Source organism: Sminthopsis crassicaudata, chromosome 3 (genome assembly GCF_048593235.1).
Source record: "Sminthopsis crassicaudata isolate SCR6 chromosome 3, ASM4859323v1, whole genome shotgun sequence".
Classification (NCBI taxonomy): Eukaryota; Metazoa; Chordata; class Mammalia; order Dasyuromorphia; family Dasyuridae; genus Sminthopsis; species Sminthopsis crassicaudata.
The window spans coordinates 257874450-257891408 of record NC_133619.1 but is presented as its reverse complement, the minus strand read 5'-3'; the positions used below and the strand labels follow the sequence as shown (position 1 = coordinate 257891408).

Sequence of the window (16959 nt, the reverse complement as noted above, 5' to 3'; positions counted from 1 at the left end):
AAAATCACATGACTGAACTTAAGATAAAGTTAGAGCTGGGAATGGTACACAGTTGTAATCCCTGCTACTAGGGAAACTAGGCTGATGGATCTCTTGAACTCAGGAGTTCTAAGCTGCAGTGTGCTTTGCCAATCACTAGGTTGCTTAAGAAGGGACAAATCAGGCGAGATTGGAAATAGAGCAGGTCAAAGCTCCCATGCTGAGAAGTAAGACTAAGCCTACAAATAGCCCCAATACTTTCAGTGTAGATGAGATCAAGAGACTTAGTCTTTAAAGAAAAAGGGAAAAAAGAGTTGGTCAACTACATACCACATCCAACAACATTGACAGGTGTCCAAGTTCAAGTTTTCCATCCTGAAATGGTGCCAATACTGAAAATGAATATACATCTCCAGACTTGTCTGCCACCAAAATCTTCTCATCTGTAGCTGTAAATGTCAGAGCAGTACATCTTCTCACCACTGTCCTGGAAGTCAAAGAATATTAAGGAGTGATTAATAAAAATAGTAAGGAAAAATATCATATATCCTTATAATGTTATCATTGAATGTGAGGAATGAAAGAAATCTTAGACATTAATTAATCCACCTGCTTCATTTTACAAAAAAGGAAACAGTCACACTATTCAATTCAATTAACTAAACATGTAGCAAAAATTGTACTAAAGGCTAGGGAATAAGATGCAAAAATAAAGAGGTCTTGCCCTTAAGTAATTGACATTTTATTGGAAAGATATAAGTTGAACATATATAAAAACATAAATATAAATTAGGGAAGAGATAAGAAAGGCTTCATAGAGGTGGCACCTAAGTTGAACTTTGAATGAAAATAAGGATCCAGACACATAAGGGTAAGGATAGAATATATAGAGAGATATATAAACATATATCTCTATATATTTTTAAATAAATAATAACTAGAATTTTATATTGCACAAGATTTTCAGTTTTTCATACATATTCTCTCCTGTTAATTTCATAACTACTCTTTGAAATCAGTGCTATTATTATTATTCCCATTTTAAAGAAGGAAACTGAGGCAGATACAGTTTATATAATTCTCTTAAGATTATAATCAATTTCTTTTTCTAATTTTATTTATTTAAATTTTTTTCCCCAGTTACATTCAAAACAATTATTTTATTTGTTTTTAAGATTTTTGAGTTCTAGGTTAATAGGATATATTCTTGATAAAGGGGGAAAAGTGAAGATGAAATACTAAATTTAGAGAACACATAGTAAACTAGTTTGGCAGGTATACAGAGTATATGAATAGGAGTAACTGAAACTAACTCTGGAAGAGCTGATAGAAGCCAAATTGTAGAAAGCTTTATATGCCTGTCAGAAATTTGTTTGTACTTGATCCTAGATGTATCATGAAGCTACTCACTATTGATTGAGCAGGATAGTAACACAATCAAGCTTGAGTCTTAGAAAGATTATTTTCACATCTGTATGGAATGTGGATTGTACAGAGAAGACTAGCAGCAAGGATACTAATTAGTAATTACATTTGATATGTAGGCCAATTTACTTTTTTCTTTACCTCTGTGTTATGATGACTCACTAAATAAAGGTGGAAAAATTAGAAGTTAAGGTAATGTAAAAACAAAAATCTAAAAAAGGAAATGCCAAGCCACTCCAAAATTTTTGTCAAGAAAGCCCCAAGGTTCAGATTTAAATAATTGGAAAGACATTCAATGTTCTTGGATAGGCCGAGCGAATATAATAAAGATGACAATACTCCCCAAACTAATCTATTTATTTAGTGCTATACCAATCAGACTCCCAAGAAACTATTTTAATGACCTAGAAAAAATAACAACAAAATTCATATGGAAGAATAAAAGGTCAAGAATTGCAAGGGAACTAATGAAAAAAAAGTCAGAGGAAGGTGGTCTAAGTGTACCTGATTTAAAGCTATATTATAAAGCAACAGTCACCAAAACCATTTGGTATTGGCTAAGAAATAGACTAGTTGATCAGTGGCATAGGTTAGGTTCACAGGACAAGATAGTGAATAAAAATAGCAATCTAATCTTTGACAAACCCAAAGATCCCAAATTTTGGGATAAGAATTCATTATTTGACAAAAACTGCTGGGAAAACTGGAAATTAGTATGGCAGAAACTAGGCATGGACCCACATTTAACACCACATACTAAGATTAGATCAAAATGGGTCCAAGATTTAGGCATAAAGAACGAAATCATAAATAAATTGGAGGAACATGGGATGGTTTACCTCTCAGACTTGTGGAGGAGGAAGGAGTTTGTGTCCAAGGGAGAACTAGAGACCATTATTGATCACAAAATAGAACATTTTGATTACACCAAATTAAAAAGTTTCTGCACAAACAAAACTAATGCAAACAAGATTAGAAGGGAAGTAACAAATTGGGAAAACATTTTTACAGTTAAAGGTTCTGATAAAGGCCTCATCTCCAAAATATACAGAGAATTGACTTTAATTTATAAGAAATCAAGCCATTCTCCAATTGATAAATGGTCAAAGGATATGAACAGACAATTTTCAGATGATGAAATTAAAACTATTTCCACTCATATGAAAGAGTGTTCCAAATCACTATTGATCAGAGAAATGCAAATTAAGACAACTCTGAGGTATCATTACACACCTGTCAGATTGGCTAAGATGACAGGAACAAATAACGATGAATGTTGGAGGGGCTGTGGGAAAACTGGGACACTGATGCATTGTTGGTGGAGTTGTGAAAGAATCCAACCATTCTGGAGAGCAATCTGGAATTATGCCCAAAAAGTTATCAAAATGTGCATACCCTTTGACCCAGCCATACTACTACTGGGCTTATACCCCAAGGAACTACTAGAGAAGGGAAAGGGTCCTGTATGTGCCAAAATGTTTGTGGCAGCCTTTTCATAGTGGCTAGAAGCTGGAAGATGAATGGATGTCCATCAATTGGAGAATGGTTGGGTAAACTATGGTATATGAATGTTATGGAATATTATTGTTCTGTAAGAAATGACCAACAGGAGAAATAGAGAGAGGCTTGGAGAGACTTACATCAACTGATGCTGAGTGAAACGAGCAGAACCAGAAGATCATTATACACTTCAACAATGATACTGTATGAGGATGTATGCTGATGGAAGTGGATTTCTTCAACATAGAGAAGAACTAATCCAATTCCAATTGATTAATGATGGACAGAACCAGCTACATCCAGAAAAGGAACACTGGGAAATGAATGTAAACTGTTATTTTTACCTTCTGAATCCAATTCTTCCTGTGCAACAAAAAAAAATTCGGTTCTACACACATATATTGTATCTAAATTATACTGTAATATATTTAACATATATAAGACTGCTTGCCATCTGGGGGAGGGGGTTGGGGGAGGAAGGGAAAAAATCTGAATAGAAGTAAGTGCAAGGGATAATGTTGTAAAAAATTACCCATGCATATGTACTGTCAAAAAATGTTATAATTATAAAATAAAATAAAAAATTAAAAAAAAAGAAAAAAAAAAGAAAAAAAAAGAAAAAAAGAAAGCCCCAAGGTCAGTATTGGCATGCTATGGTTCACAAAGTCACAAAGAGTGAGACACAACTACATCAACAAAAACAAAAGATAATTTTTTTTTTTAAATGGTGAGAAAGAAAGAGGGAAAAACCTAGTAGATGGTGGTGCTCTCAATAAAAGTATGAGACAGAAGATTAGAAAGGAGCAAAGTAGGGTAGAAGGGCTAAAGACTGAATTCCCTTTTGGACATTTTAGAATAAGTCTAATAGGTAATGATGACAGAGTAGAATTCAAGAGAAATTGGGGAGGTATTTAGAGATATGTAAGTCACCTGGGAAATTGGACTACCTCTACCAGCTATTTAAAGCAAAGGACCTACACTATACTGACCAGAAACTCAGTTGGACCCAAAGATTGATGCTAGAAATTTTCTCCTAATTGTACATTTCAAGCAATCTATATTCCTTATCTAAAAACTGTCCCCATACTGATCAGTTATTACTTCCATGTTCCTTTGATTGTTCATAAAGAACAATGGGGGAGGGAGTGGAAGACTTCTATTCCTGATTTCAGGTAGTTGTATTTTCCCCCTCTCAACTTGGAAAGTCCAAAACTTTCCTGCAATTAGAAATCAGATTATTTAATGTTGCATTCTGTTTCTTTTAATTAATTGGCCTTATTTAGTTGTTTTTAATACATAAGTCTGTCTCTTCCTGTATTCTCCTTAAAGTGAGGAGGTCTGATCCCAGTTTATTGCGCAATCACCATGCACTGTTTAACAAATCAATATGTTCAGAAGATTGAACCTTTGTTTCCTCAGTCTTTTCATCTTTCATCTACCACACGGGTAAGAGAACAGAAGAAAATGCTATAATGACATGGGGGGGGGGGAATGAAGGTTAGGTAAAAAAACATATTAAAGAGTTAGCACATTGTGATTACATTAGAAACAATGTCCTAACTACTCAATATGATTTAATCAAAGTCAAAGGTTATAGGGTTGAAAAGTAAATGGTATGTAAGGAAATAGAAGAAAATAAAGATGCTAGAAATGAGTATGAAATATGAGACTTTTTTAGGCAACAGAGACCTTTTCTCTTACATTTTGACTCAGCATGCTCTTATTTGAAGTTAACTCCATTTGTTAGTATCAAGCAATTCACCTACTTTTTACTATGATTTACTGAATTTCCAGTCATTCTACCTCCTTAAGGAAGGGTTCAGTAGAGGAAAGACAACAAGCATTTATTAAATTGTGTGTCAGCAGATACATTATTGGTGGAATTGTAAGTACATCCAGTCATTCCGGAGAGCAATTTGGAACTATGTTCAAAGAGTTATCAAATTGTGCATACCCTTTGATCCAGCAGTGTTACTACTGGGCTTATATCCTAAAGAGATTTTTTAAAAGGGAAAGGGATCTGTATGTGCAAGAATGTTTGTGGCAGCTCTCTTTGTAGTGACCAGAAACTGGAAACTGAGTGGATGCCCATCAATTGGAGAATGGCTGAATAAATTGTGGTATATGAATGTTATGAAATATTATTGTTCTGTAAGAAATGATCAACAGGATGATTTCAGAAAGGCCTGGAGAGACTTACATGAACTAATGCTGAGTGAAATGACCAGGATCAGGAGATCATTATATACTTCAACAACAATATTATATGATGATCAATTCTGATGGACGTGGCCCTCTTCAACAATGAGATGAACCAAATCAGTTCCAATAGAGCAGCAAAAGAACTCTGGGAGTTGACTATGAACCACTACATAGAATTCCCAATCCCTATATTTTTGTCTGCCTACATTTATGATTTCCTTCACAGACTAATTGTATACTATTTCAAAGTCCAATTATTTTTGTACAGCAAAATAACTGTTTGGACATGTATACATATATTGTATTTAACTTATACATTAACATATTTAACATGTATTGGTCAATCTGCCATCTGGGGTAAGGGCTGGGGGGAAGGAGGGGAAAAGTTGGAACAAAAGGTTTTGCAATTGTCAATGCTGAAAAATGACCTATGCATAAAATTTTTGTAAAAATAAAATTAATTAATTTTTTAAAAAGTAAAAATAAAATAAATGCATGTGGCCTGACTAAAAAAATAAAATAGTGTGTCAGGCACAATGTTTAAAAAGAGAAGATTCAGTCCTTCTAGAAACCAACAGCTCTTTGAAAAGCTAATAGAAATAGTTTGAAGTCTATCTCAGATATCTCCCACTGATGTGACAATGAATAAGGCACTGACCTATCTAAAGTTTAGGTTCCTCATCATTCCTGCTCTCTCCAAAGTTACAAATAATCCTCTTAGTTGCCAAATCATATACCTTTTCTCAATTTTCATTCTCCTACCCCCCTGCAGCCTCCGATACTATCTATCACCCCCTCCCCTTGATTGTCACTTCTCTCTCTGGGTTTTTAGAACATCACTCTCCCCTGGTTTTCCTCCTATTTATCTGACCTCTCTTCTATCTCCAATTATCTCTGTGGCTGGATCCTCATTTAGCCTATACCTTCTAACCACACTCATCCCTCAAGGATCTATCCTGGGCCCTCTTCTCTTCCCCTATCATACTACTTCACTTGATGATTTTATCAGCTCCCATGGATTTAATTAACACCTCTATGCTAATGATTCTCAAATCTATTCACCCTTTCCTTAACTTTCTGGTGATTTCCAATCTCAAATCTCCCAAAGTTTTTCAGACATCAAAAACTCATCATAAGTAAAGATCTTAAACTTAACATATCCAAAACAAAACTCATCTTTGTAGCCCTAAACCATCCCCACTCCAACTCTTTTCACTTCAGAGAGATACACTGTCCTGCCAGTCCTTCAGGCTCACAACCTAGTTTCATCCTAAAACTCCCTGCTATCTCTCACTCTTCACATCCAGTGGCCATGGCCTGTTGATATCACTTTTGCAACATCTCTCCAATATGCTCCTTTTTCTCCCTGATAGTGCTGCCATTCTAGGGGATCACCCCATGCCTAGATTATTGCAATAGCCTACCGGGGGATCTGTTAGCATCAAAACTTTCTACTCTAATCCATCCTTCATTTAATCACCAAGGTTAATTTCCTAAACTGCAGGTTCAACCATGTCATCCCTCCCAAATTCCACCACTTAATGAACTCTAATAGCTTTCTATTTTCCTAAGAACAGATAAAAAATGCTCAGTTTGGTGTTCAAAACCCTTCATAAATTAGCCCTGTCCTACACTTGTAGTCTTCTTATACTTTATTCCCCTACATATACTCTTCAATGCAGTGACAATGGTCCCATGACTGTCACCAGATTGAAGAGTACGAGACACTCCATCTGTTAGCTTCAGGTATTTTCTCTGGCTTTCTTCCCTACCTGGAATGCTCTCCCTCCTCTGTTCCAACTACTGATCTCCCTTTCTTTTAGTCCCAACTAAAATCCCACTTTCTACAAGAAGCCTTTCCCGACTCCTCTTGATTCTAATCTCATCTCTCTTTTAATAATTTCCTTTAGCTTGTCTGTACATTACTTGTTTATTTGTTCTCTCTCCCATTAGCTTATGAGCTCCTTGATGGCAGAGAGCCTCCTTAGTATCCCCAGATTTTAGTATTATAACTAACACAGAACAGGTGGTTAATGAATGCACCTGACTGAAAATAAAAATAACAATAATGCAATAGCAACTAGGAAACTATTTTGCAAATCCTTAAAGCATTTAAGTACTAACGTACTATGACTTGCATAAATTCAACAATATTTAAGAAAAAAAGCAAAACAAACAAAAAAAGTGCTCCCCAAGTCTTGGACAATACATATTATTTTATGTTTATGATATCCTGAGTGATTTAAAAAGCAGAATTTCATACCTGATACTCAGACATTTCCAAGGTTTTGTACTGAAAAGAATCAGACGTTTATTGTCATCAGTCAAAGCAAAATAGTTGCCAGATCTTGAGAAGGTAGAAGCCAGGATGTTATCACTTCCTTTATATAATGTTTGTCCTTCCTCTCTAAGCAGCAGAAGACAGAATAAACATCAAATAAATATCACTATCTGAATTTCATGATTGGGCACCAATATGCACATGAAAAATTAAGCTAAAACATTACAAATTAATTCATAAAATCCATCAAGTAAAAGATTTCATGTTTTAAAATATGTGATTACTGTATTAAAAATAAAACTAATTAGAATTGAATCAAAGAAATCCCTCCTATAACACTATATATCACAAATAATTTCCCCAGGCATCTCACAGCTGCCTAAGATCTTCTGCCTCTCCTTCCTGAGCTACCTCCAAATCTTAGAGGTTAGCTGCTGGGAGAGCAGGTGAGAGGGAAAATGGGAAGTTGGCTGGTTATGGAGAAGAAGGTAAAAAAAGAAAAGGGAATGTCTTTAATGAAAAGATTGCCTAATAGAAGGGAAAAAGAAACTTCCAGCTAAAATAAGAGATGAAGAGGGATAGAAATTTTTCGGGAGCAAAACCATTTTAATTCATTTAACTTAAAGGAATACTTGATTTTTTGTTATTGTTAATATTAAACACATCTGCTAATATTCCTGATCACTATTCACTGATAATCTACAGAAGCCTTGAAAAAATTCTCAAATTCAAAATCAGAAGCTTCAATACCATTTCCTGAAGTTGCAGGAAAATTAAGAGATTCAGTTTCTAAATAACTTTCACTAGTATAATTTCAATATCTCAAAACCATTAATGAACCCTGACACCCCACAATCATCTCACCTTTTATCTTCTTGTGGCTTCTTTTCTGCCTTGCTGCAGTCATATGTAAAGAAGTTGTCATCATCACTGAAAGTAATTTTAAAAAGAACATATTAGTAAAGAGGTGCTAATTTGTCAGCAGTTGTCACTACTGTGCTTGAGTAAATCAATAAAAAGAATGAGAATCTAAATTTCCTTTTTCTAATTACAAATTGTAAAAAATAAAAATACAAAAAGTTAAATCCCATCTTGTTAAATAATAATTTTAAAGTTTAGATGTTACATATATTAGTTGATAGATAAAGCAATAGGTCTGGAGTCAGAAAGACCTGAGTTCAAATCCAGCTTAGAAATTTGCTACCTGTGTGACCTCTAGGGAAATCATCTCATTTCTGTTTGCCTCAGTTTCCTTACCTGCAAAATAAGGATAACAATAATAATATCTAAGGGTGGTGCAAAGAACTAAATGAAATAATAATTGTAAAGTACTTAGCATAATGCCTGGTATCTAGCATAAATAATAAATAGATAAATGTCAGCTATCATCATTATCATCATCATTATTATTACTATTACCTTATTTGATTCTCACAATGATGTTGTTATACTCGAATTTTACAGATGGGGAAACAAAAGCTGAGAAAACTAGATTCACAAAACTAGTGACTAGAATTGGATCTCAGAGTGAGATCAATATTCTAACCAGAAGGCCACATTCTTCCAAATTAAATGTTTCTTACATATGACAAGGAAAAGGGTCTATGAAAAATTTATCAAGTAAAACCTCTGAGTTTTGCATCTGTGCAATGACTTAAGGACTTGCCAAAGATCTGCAAGTCAAGCAAGACTGAACTGAAATTTCTATTCTAATTCCAGGATTAATCTTGCCTATTTAGAAAAATATACCCTGAAACACACTTAACATTAGAAAGTCAAGTTTTACAAGGGATTGCATTTCATTTACTTTCTCACTTAAAAGTTAACATTATTATTATTATTATTGTTTTGTTATTAAAAATCTGTGTTTGCCACCCTTCAGATTTTCTCAAATAATTTAAAATCATCTGATGAAATTGGAGTAAATTAATAAGCCTGGTGCTCATTGTTCAGCATTGTCAGTAACTGTCTAAATAAGACTAAAATATTTTTGCCACAAAAAAGATCTGTGGTTAAAATGTTTGGGAGGATCTAAAAATAATCTTTAAATGACCACCAGGTACATAAAACGTCATACATAGCTATACAATGAGTTTAATCAAACTAATTTTTTTTTAGAGTCTAGATAAGAGATTACTGCAATCATTCTTACCAAAAATTTCATCTGCTTCTCCAATAAGTTACATATCCTTTTTTACCCCTATTTGGGAATTAGTGAGGTTTGAACTTGTTTTCTTGAGTTGTCATATTCAAGATTGAACTATGCAGGAAGTTTGAGTCAAGGATGAAGCCTCTCCTAATTAATTGTTTATTTGCTACTTTCAACCTTGATTAAACTCTCAGAGTGCCCTTGGGAGTCAGAGCAGCTACAGTCAGCATCAAGCTGATTAACTGTTGGTACAGTTAAAACATGGTGAATAAGTTCATGGGTTAGTATTTCCTATGGAGGAAGAATTGCCCCACTCTTGCTGTCTCCTCCCCTGGGGTGAGGACTCTTCCAGTACCCCTCCCCATGACTTCCCATTTTCCTTGTAACTTAAATGCACAAAGCTTTCTCCTGAATCATAGGATTCCTGCCTTGTTCTCAGTCTTTTTCTTTTTCTTGTAATAAATTCAAGTTACTACCCATACATAGTTTGTGGTTTCAAAATTTTTGCAAGTCTGAAATCACAGACAATACATAGTCTCTAAAGTCCTGAAACTCTTTGAAAATCAGTTTTAATAAGACAACACTCAATAAATATTTGCAAAGTTACCCAAACTCATTTTCCTTGAGCAAAACTCAGGAGAAATCAGGAGCTTAATAAAAAAATGCAAGTCACTCTTCAGAAATACATCACTTCTATATTATTAACACAAAAATCAATCTATCAACATCAAATTAAGAACTTTATGTTTGATTTCCCAAAATAATGGAAAATTATTGAAGGATACTGAGAAGAGGGATGACAGTTAAACCCATGCTTAACCCATGCTTTAAGAAAAAGTTTGGAAACTCAGTAGAGAGAGACAAGACGGGGAGACCAATTAAAAACCTACAGCAATAGTCAAAGAAATGTGATAAAGGCTTGAAAAGGTAGTAGCAGTGTTTGTGGAGAGAACAGAAGTTATATTAGACTCAGTAGGCAGAGAGAAGGGGAAAAAAAATCTACAGTAGAAAGTGTCCAGGAAAAAGGGAGTCAAAAAGGATGCAGATAATGAAAATGCCATTAGATTTAACAATTAAGAAACCATTTGTAGGGTGCCCATCAATTAAAAAATTACTAAATACAATATGGTATTTGAATATAATATTATTGTGCTGAAATAATTAGACTGCTTCAGAGAACATGCATTGATATAGAGTAAAATGAGAATCAAATCTACACAATAAATTATGTTAAAGTTAAAAAAAAAAAAAATTCTGGACCATAATTCTAAAGGACCATAAATCTAAAGATGAAGAATGCTAGCCACATCAAGTCAGAGAGGTGTCAAAGAGAGATGTTTCTAAGCATGGACAGCATGAGAATTAGTTTTAATTAAGGGTTTTATTTTTCCTTTTTTTCAAGTGGAGTGGAGGGACTTATGAGGGATTTTTTTAAAAGTTTCATAATTGGAGAAAAAAAATCACTGGCGAAAGATCTTTGGAGAGAGCTATTTTAGTTGAATGCTAATAAGATAGAAAGATGGTATAGAGGGCGGAAAGTGAAATCACAGTAGCTAGGAAGGGAAGGAAAGGCATAAATAAAGATAGCTATGGTATATGATCAGATCTAACGAATTTTTTTAAGGATGAAGAAGATTTGGGTGTTATTTGTAGGGAGCATAGAAACCAGTAAAAAGGGAGAGATTGAAAATTAGCATGGGGGAGTTGATGCGCACAACATACAGATAGGAGGGTTTCAGAGTTTCCAAACAGATGAAAGTCGGGGATAAATTTAATAAAGATGTAAGACGCAGAGAAGAGACGAATGGTCGCGACTGTGGGAGAGCGGGGTGAAGTTATGAGCTAAGGCCCTTTGCAAGAAAGTATTAAAAAAGATTCCTGTGAGATGAAAAGTTTTGTTAACTGCTACTGTGTCAAGCAGAAAGAGGAATCAATTACAGAATAACACTCCGCCACATGGTAAACTAGCTAGGTCCTAGCTCGAACAAGGTCTTTTGCTTTGCATCTGGTCTCTGACTGGCACATAGGAAGCATTTTTTAAAATGTTGGTGATTGTTCTGAGGTCAGCTCTCTAATGATTAAGACGTAATTTTGTGAAAACATCAGGGCGGCCGTGCACAAATGATTTAGCAAGAATCTGGAAAGAGTTGTAAACTATGAACACATGTGAAAGAATGTTAGGTTAAAAAAAAAAATGCCATCAAGAAGTTAAGAAGCATGAGGCAGTCTCGACCTATTTCATGACGCTGTGTCTTCTGTGTTATGCAAGATACATATTAAAATATTATTTTGCAAATTTGTAGCACACAACTCTAACTTTCTCGGCATGCAGCAATCCAAGAGGTTCAGGGAGAGGAAGAAAAACACCAGACGCCCGCAACAATCTCACTGGCCCTAAAGCAGAAATCCGTGGGGAAGTTAACAGCCTGGTACTCTTCGGATCCGCGGCTCCTAGGCCCCGACCCCACTAACCTGCAGTCTGTACCTGTCGCCAGAAATCGGCTGCCACCTCTCACCACCAGCCCAACTCGGGACACGTCCAGAGCAGCAGAGCCCGCCATGAGACCCTGGGGCGAACCAACGCGCGCAGGCTTCAACGCGCGCCGCGTGCTGACGTCAAAAACTCGCTTGGAGCCAGAGATGGGACTATCGGGAAGGCGGACTCCCTGGGAGTAAAGGGGCATGCGCAGAGACGACTCGCACAAACCTTTCCTTGCATTCCTTGATATATCTGGCAGTTGAATTAACTGTAAACTCTTATTATGTGTCACATCAGTAGGTCTGCAGGTAGCATCATCTATATTTTACAGCCAAATAAAGGTTTTTCTGAAAGGAAAAGTGCAGAGAATTTAACGTGTTCGTCTTCTAAACACCAACTTCTTAAACTGTGTTCCATGACCCTATTTGGTGTCTGGTAACTGAATTTGGGGTCGCAAATTATGATTGGTATCAGCAAATGTTATATACCTGTAGTCACGTAAAAATTTCTCAGGCAAAAAGAGATCAGGAGTGCAAAATTTTAATAAGCCTTGCTCTCTACCACATAGTATTGAGTGATCTTTAGAGATTTTGCAACAAGAGATTTTTTACATTGTCTTTCCATTCACTCAAACACTATACTTCTTCAGATTCTTCTTACTTCTCGCTTAGAAAATTACTAATCAGAGTCACTATCTCAAGTATCTTGATAAATCCATTCTCCTTATACTTGATATAGGAATTCTACTAAAGCTCTCCTCAATCTCGTTGACCAGTCTTTGCAATCTAGACAAACCTAAGTCTAGGCAAAAGGGCCTTGTCATTCTTCACACTGCTACAAAACACAAAAATAGTCAAACAGAATTGTGTCACTAGAGTCACAAGGGACTTTCCTCTGCAGAGATCAGGACAGAATTGGGAGAGTCTTGCTGTCTCTTGAAGTCTCTTTACTCTCTTCAGGTTCTCTCTTCAGGTTCTTTTCATTTTAGGCACCTCTTTTTCCAGGCTCAAGAGTGAAAATGGCCAGATCAATTCCATTTCAGGTTGTTGAAGGAAAAGATTCCAAAATCAGAGGAAATGGCTATCTTTATATGCTGATCCCCAGTTTGCTATATATTTGCTTACATCAGCCCATAAGGCAGCTAGAGGGCGCCATAATACAGAGTGCTGGGCCTTGAATCGGAAAGACTCCTCTTCCTGAGTTCAAATGTGGCCTGAGAAACCAAATGGCTCTGGGACCCTGGACAAGTGACTTAACCCTGTTTACCTCAGTTTTCTCTTCTGTTTAAGAAGGAAATAGCAAACCACTCCAGTTTCTTTGCCAAGAAAATCCCAACTGGGGTCACAAAAAGTTGCAGAATGAAACAAATAACTAATATCAGTTCATAAGAGCTTAAGTGTAATGAGACTTATTATATAGACTTAACACTTAAGCTTACTATATAAATATAAAACTAAGAATGTTGCCTCCATTAAATAATATAACATGGGGAGATTTAGAAAATTAGGTTTGCCCCATGTCCTGTATGTACACATCTTATCCAGATCAGTACCCTTAGAAGGAATTTATATTAATTCCATGGCTAGCCTCAATTGGTAAGGTAAATATTAATGAAGGATACCAGTAGTAAGAGTAGTCTCTCATCCTATAAATATCCTTAATCAGAATGGAAAATAGAGAAAGTCCCAAGTAAGAACCAGAAGATTACTATAGAAAATCTCTTTATTCTCTCTTTGTCTCTGATATCCTGTCAAAAATCATAAAATACACAATGGACGAGGGCAGGAGAGAGACATAATAGAATTTTGTTAAGAGAAAAAAAATTAATTATTTAAACTTAATGTCAACTTCAGAAAATGTAATATCTAATAATGAAATAGACAATAAATATTAACACTAATATCTCAAGTGATTCTCAAAAAGGAAATGAGTATACTTAAACCAGAATTCCAAATGCTATTTTTTTAAATTTAACAAAATGAATCCAACTAGCATTTCAATTATGCTAAAATGGAGTCATCACTAGTCATCTTGACTCTTCCTGTCACTGGACAGTAATGACTCTGGAAGACAGAGATAATGATTTCATGCAACTCTGCCTCACTTAAATCCAAATTATACAGGAATGAAAAGACATCCCCATACCATTTTTACCATTCTACCCATATCTACAAATCAACAGGGGCAGATACAATGGGAACTGTAGTCACAACCCTGAACATAAGTGGCACAAGCTATAGAATTGTCTTCTCATTGGAAGCAGCAGTGGGATTCAGCAACCACCTAGGCGTCTGAATAGCGTTTTAAGGCTTGAACTGCTCACCTCCAGCTGTGACGAAGAGGTTAGAAAAAGTTCCCTAAAAATTGTCTGCTTACCCAATCCTGGCCTGATTATCCTGGCAGGCAGGAATCCTACCCTATGATCAAACCACTAAAAATTGTACAAAAACTTCTACAACATTGATTCCACTCACCATCAGTACCTGGAATGTGTACACACTTACACACAACACAAAATCCAATAGACCTGAAAGACAAGTATCTCTTGTTGCAAGAGAACTCAATGGACACTACACTCAAAAAGCAGCCCTGAGTGAAATAAGGTTATTGATGAAAGCCAATTTGCTGAAATTGGAACTGGATACACATTTTTCTGGAGAGGCCACAGTGAAGGAGAGTGCCATGAAGTTGGTGTAGGCTTTACAATCAAAACTAATCTAGTAAACATGTTTGTATGCTTTGAAAAAGGAGAGAATGATAGGCTCATAACTATCTCATCACCACTTGCAAGAAAATACTAGGCCACCATCATTGGTGCATATGTTCCCATCATGTCAAGGCTAATAAAGTCAAATAAAAATTTTATGAAGGTCTGGAGACCTCTATCATCAAATGCCAAAAGAGGGCAAGCTTATAATTCTGGGTGATTTTAATGCAAGGTAGGCTCGGACTACTAGATGTGGCAGGGAGTCCTTGGGAAGAATAGAGTTCGAAGCAGCAATACCAATGGTCAATTAATAACGAAGGCTTGTGCATCTCATGACTTTCTCATCACCAGCACTGTCTTCCATTTACCTAAAACAATAAAACTTTGACCCTCGCAGCAAAACATTGGCATTTAATAGACTAGTAACCTAGTCTATTAACTACAAGAAAAGAAAGAAACAAGATGTGAGAGTGACCAAGGCAATGTGTGGTGCAGAATGCTGGGCTGATCACAGATTTATCCTCTCCAAGCTGAATATTCACAGTTAACAAAACCGTGGCTCCAAGGCAAAAAGACTATCAGAAGAATTAATATCAATAGATTAGAGCACTTCTCTCTTGCTAATTTGGAGGGCAAATTGAGCCAACACACAGTTGGCAACAATGTAGCAGAAGAGGAGTGGACAGTTTTCAGAGATCTGATGTACAACATTGTATTTACTCATGTGGGTCAAAACATTTAGGAACAAGACTATTTTGACAAAAATGATGAAGAAATTCAGAAACTGCTAAATGATAAATAAAAACCCCACAAGGTGTAGCAGCAGGATACTTTATCTCTAAGAAAGTAGCATTCAATTCCGGCAAAAGTACAGTTGAAACTTAGAGGGATGCAGGATTCTTAGCTCAGTAAAAACGCAGATGAAATTCAATTTTATGCTTATAGTAATAATCCAAAGAACCTTTATGATGCACTAAAGGCAATTTATAGGCCAAAGACCTATGGTGCATCTGAACTACTGAGTGCTGATGGAGCCACACTGATTAGTGATAAGGACATGATTCTAGAGAGCTGGGCTGAACATCTCCATAGAGTTCTCAACAGATTGTCATCAATCAATGCTGAATTGACTGTTTACCTCAAGTTAAAATCAATCACTCCCTAGATGAAGTTCCAACTGAAGAAGAGGTTTTGAATGCCATTAGGCTACTTTCAGGTGGTAAAGCAGCTGGTTTTGATTCTATTCCAGCTAAAATTTACAAGGTGAAGGGGTCCATTGTTTATACAAAAGCTGAATAAAATTTTCTAGATCATATGGCAAGAGGAGATTATGCCCTGGGAGTTCAAGGAAGTCTCCACTGTCCATTTTTGTAAAGGTAAAGGAAATAGATTGTTCTTTGAGAATCACAGAGGTATCTCTCACTTAGTCATTTCTGGTAATATTTTTGCCACAATCCTCGTAAATAGGCTAATCCTATACCTGGAAGAAGGTCATCTACCTGAGAGCCAGTGTGGCTTCAGAAGGAGCCAAGGAACAGTCAATATGGTGTTTTCTGCCTGACAACTCCAGAATAAAGGTCAGGAGCAAAACAGAGAGTATAATCAACAACTGTAGATCTGGCCAAGGCCTGTGATACTGTCATTCTTGACAGCTTATGTAAAATTATATCAAAATGTGGTTGCCCAGAGAAGTTCATCAGTATAGTACACTAATCAGTACATAGTACACTGATGGCAAGCTTCCCTGAATTCAAGACAATGAACAATGCTCTTGAGCTTTCCTAGTTAACAATGGTGTAAAAGAAGGCCTTGTGCTTGCTCCCATGCTTTTTAGCATGATCTTTTCAGTCATGTTATCAAATGCCTTTAATGGCATCAGAATCAGCTACCACACTGATAGTAAATTCTTCAACTTTAAAAGACCAGAAATAAAAAATAAAAAAATAAAAAAAAGATGGATGCATGCTCCTATTTTTTTTAGCATGATGTTGTTTTTGTTTTTTGCTTTTTAATATTTAATTTTTAAAAATACATGCAAAAATAGTTTTCAACCTTTACCATTGCAAAACCATGTGTTTCAAATTTTTCTCCCTCTATTCCCCTCTCCCACTACCCAATAAGCAAGCAATCCAATATAGGTTAAATATGTACAGTTCTTCTAAATATATGGCCATATTTGTCATAGTGTGATGTTTTCAGGATGTTGTCAAATGCCTTTAATGAGTTACAAGCATGGC

General features: G+C 35.8%; 1 protein-coding gene across 2 annotated transcripts in view; it reads right to left on the bottom strand.

The window, feature by feature from the left end:
* The window catches only part of WDR4 (WDR4 tRNA N7-guanosine methyltransferase non-catalytic subunit), a 54386-nt gene extending 42181 nt beyond the window's left edge, over positions 1 to 12205 (bottom strand). The window contains exons 1-4 of one of the 2 annotated variants that reach the window (XM_074300566.1): positions 12009 to 12205; positions 8252 to 8317; positions 7370 to 7513; positions 310 to 466 (exon numbers count right to left, since the gene is read on the bottom strand). In XM_074300566.1, coding sequence (XP_074156667.1) covers positions 310 to 466; positions 7370 to 7513; positions 8252 to 8317; positions 12009 to 12097 — 456 coding nt within the window. In that variant the 5' untranslated portion in view covers positions 12098 to 12205. The remainder of the gene's footprint in view (positions 1 to 309; positions 467 to 7369; positions 7514 to 8251; positions 8318 to 12008) is intronic. The other variant, XM_074300564.1, reaches the window with a different exon arrangement.
* Positions 12206 to 16959: the final 4754 nt, after the last annotated feature.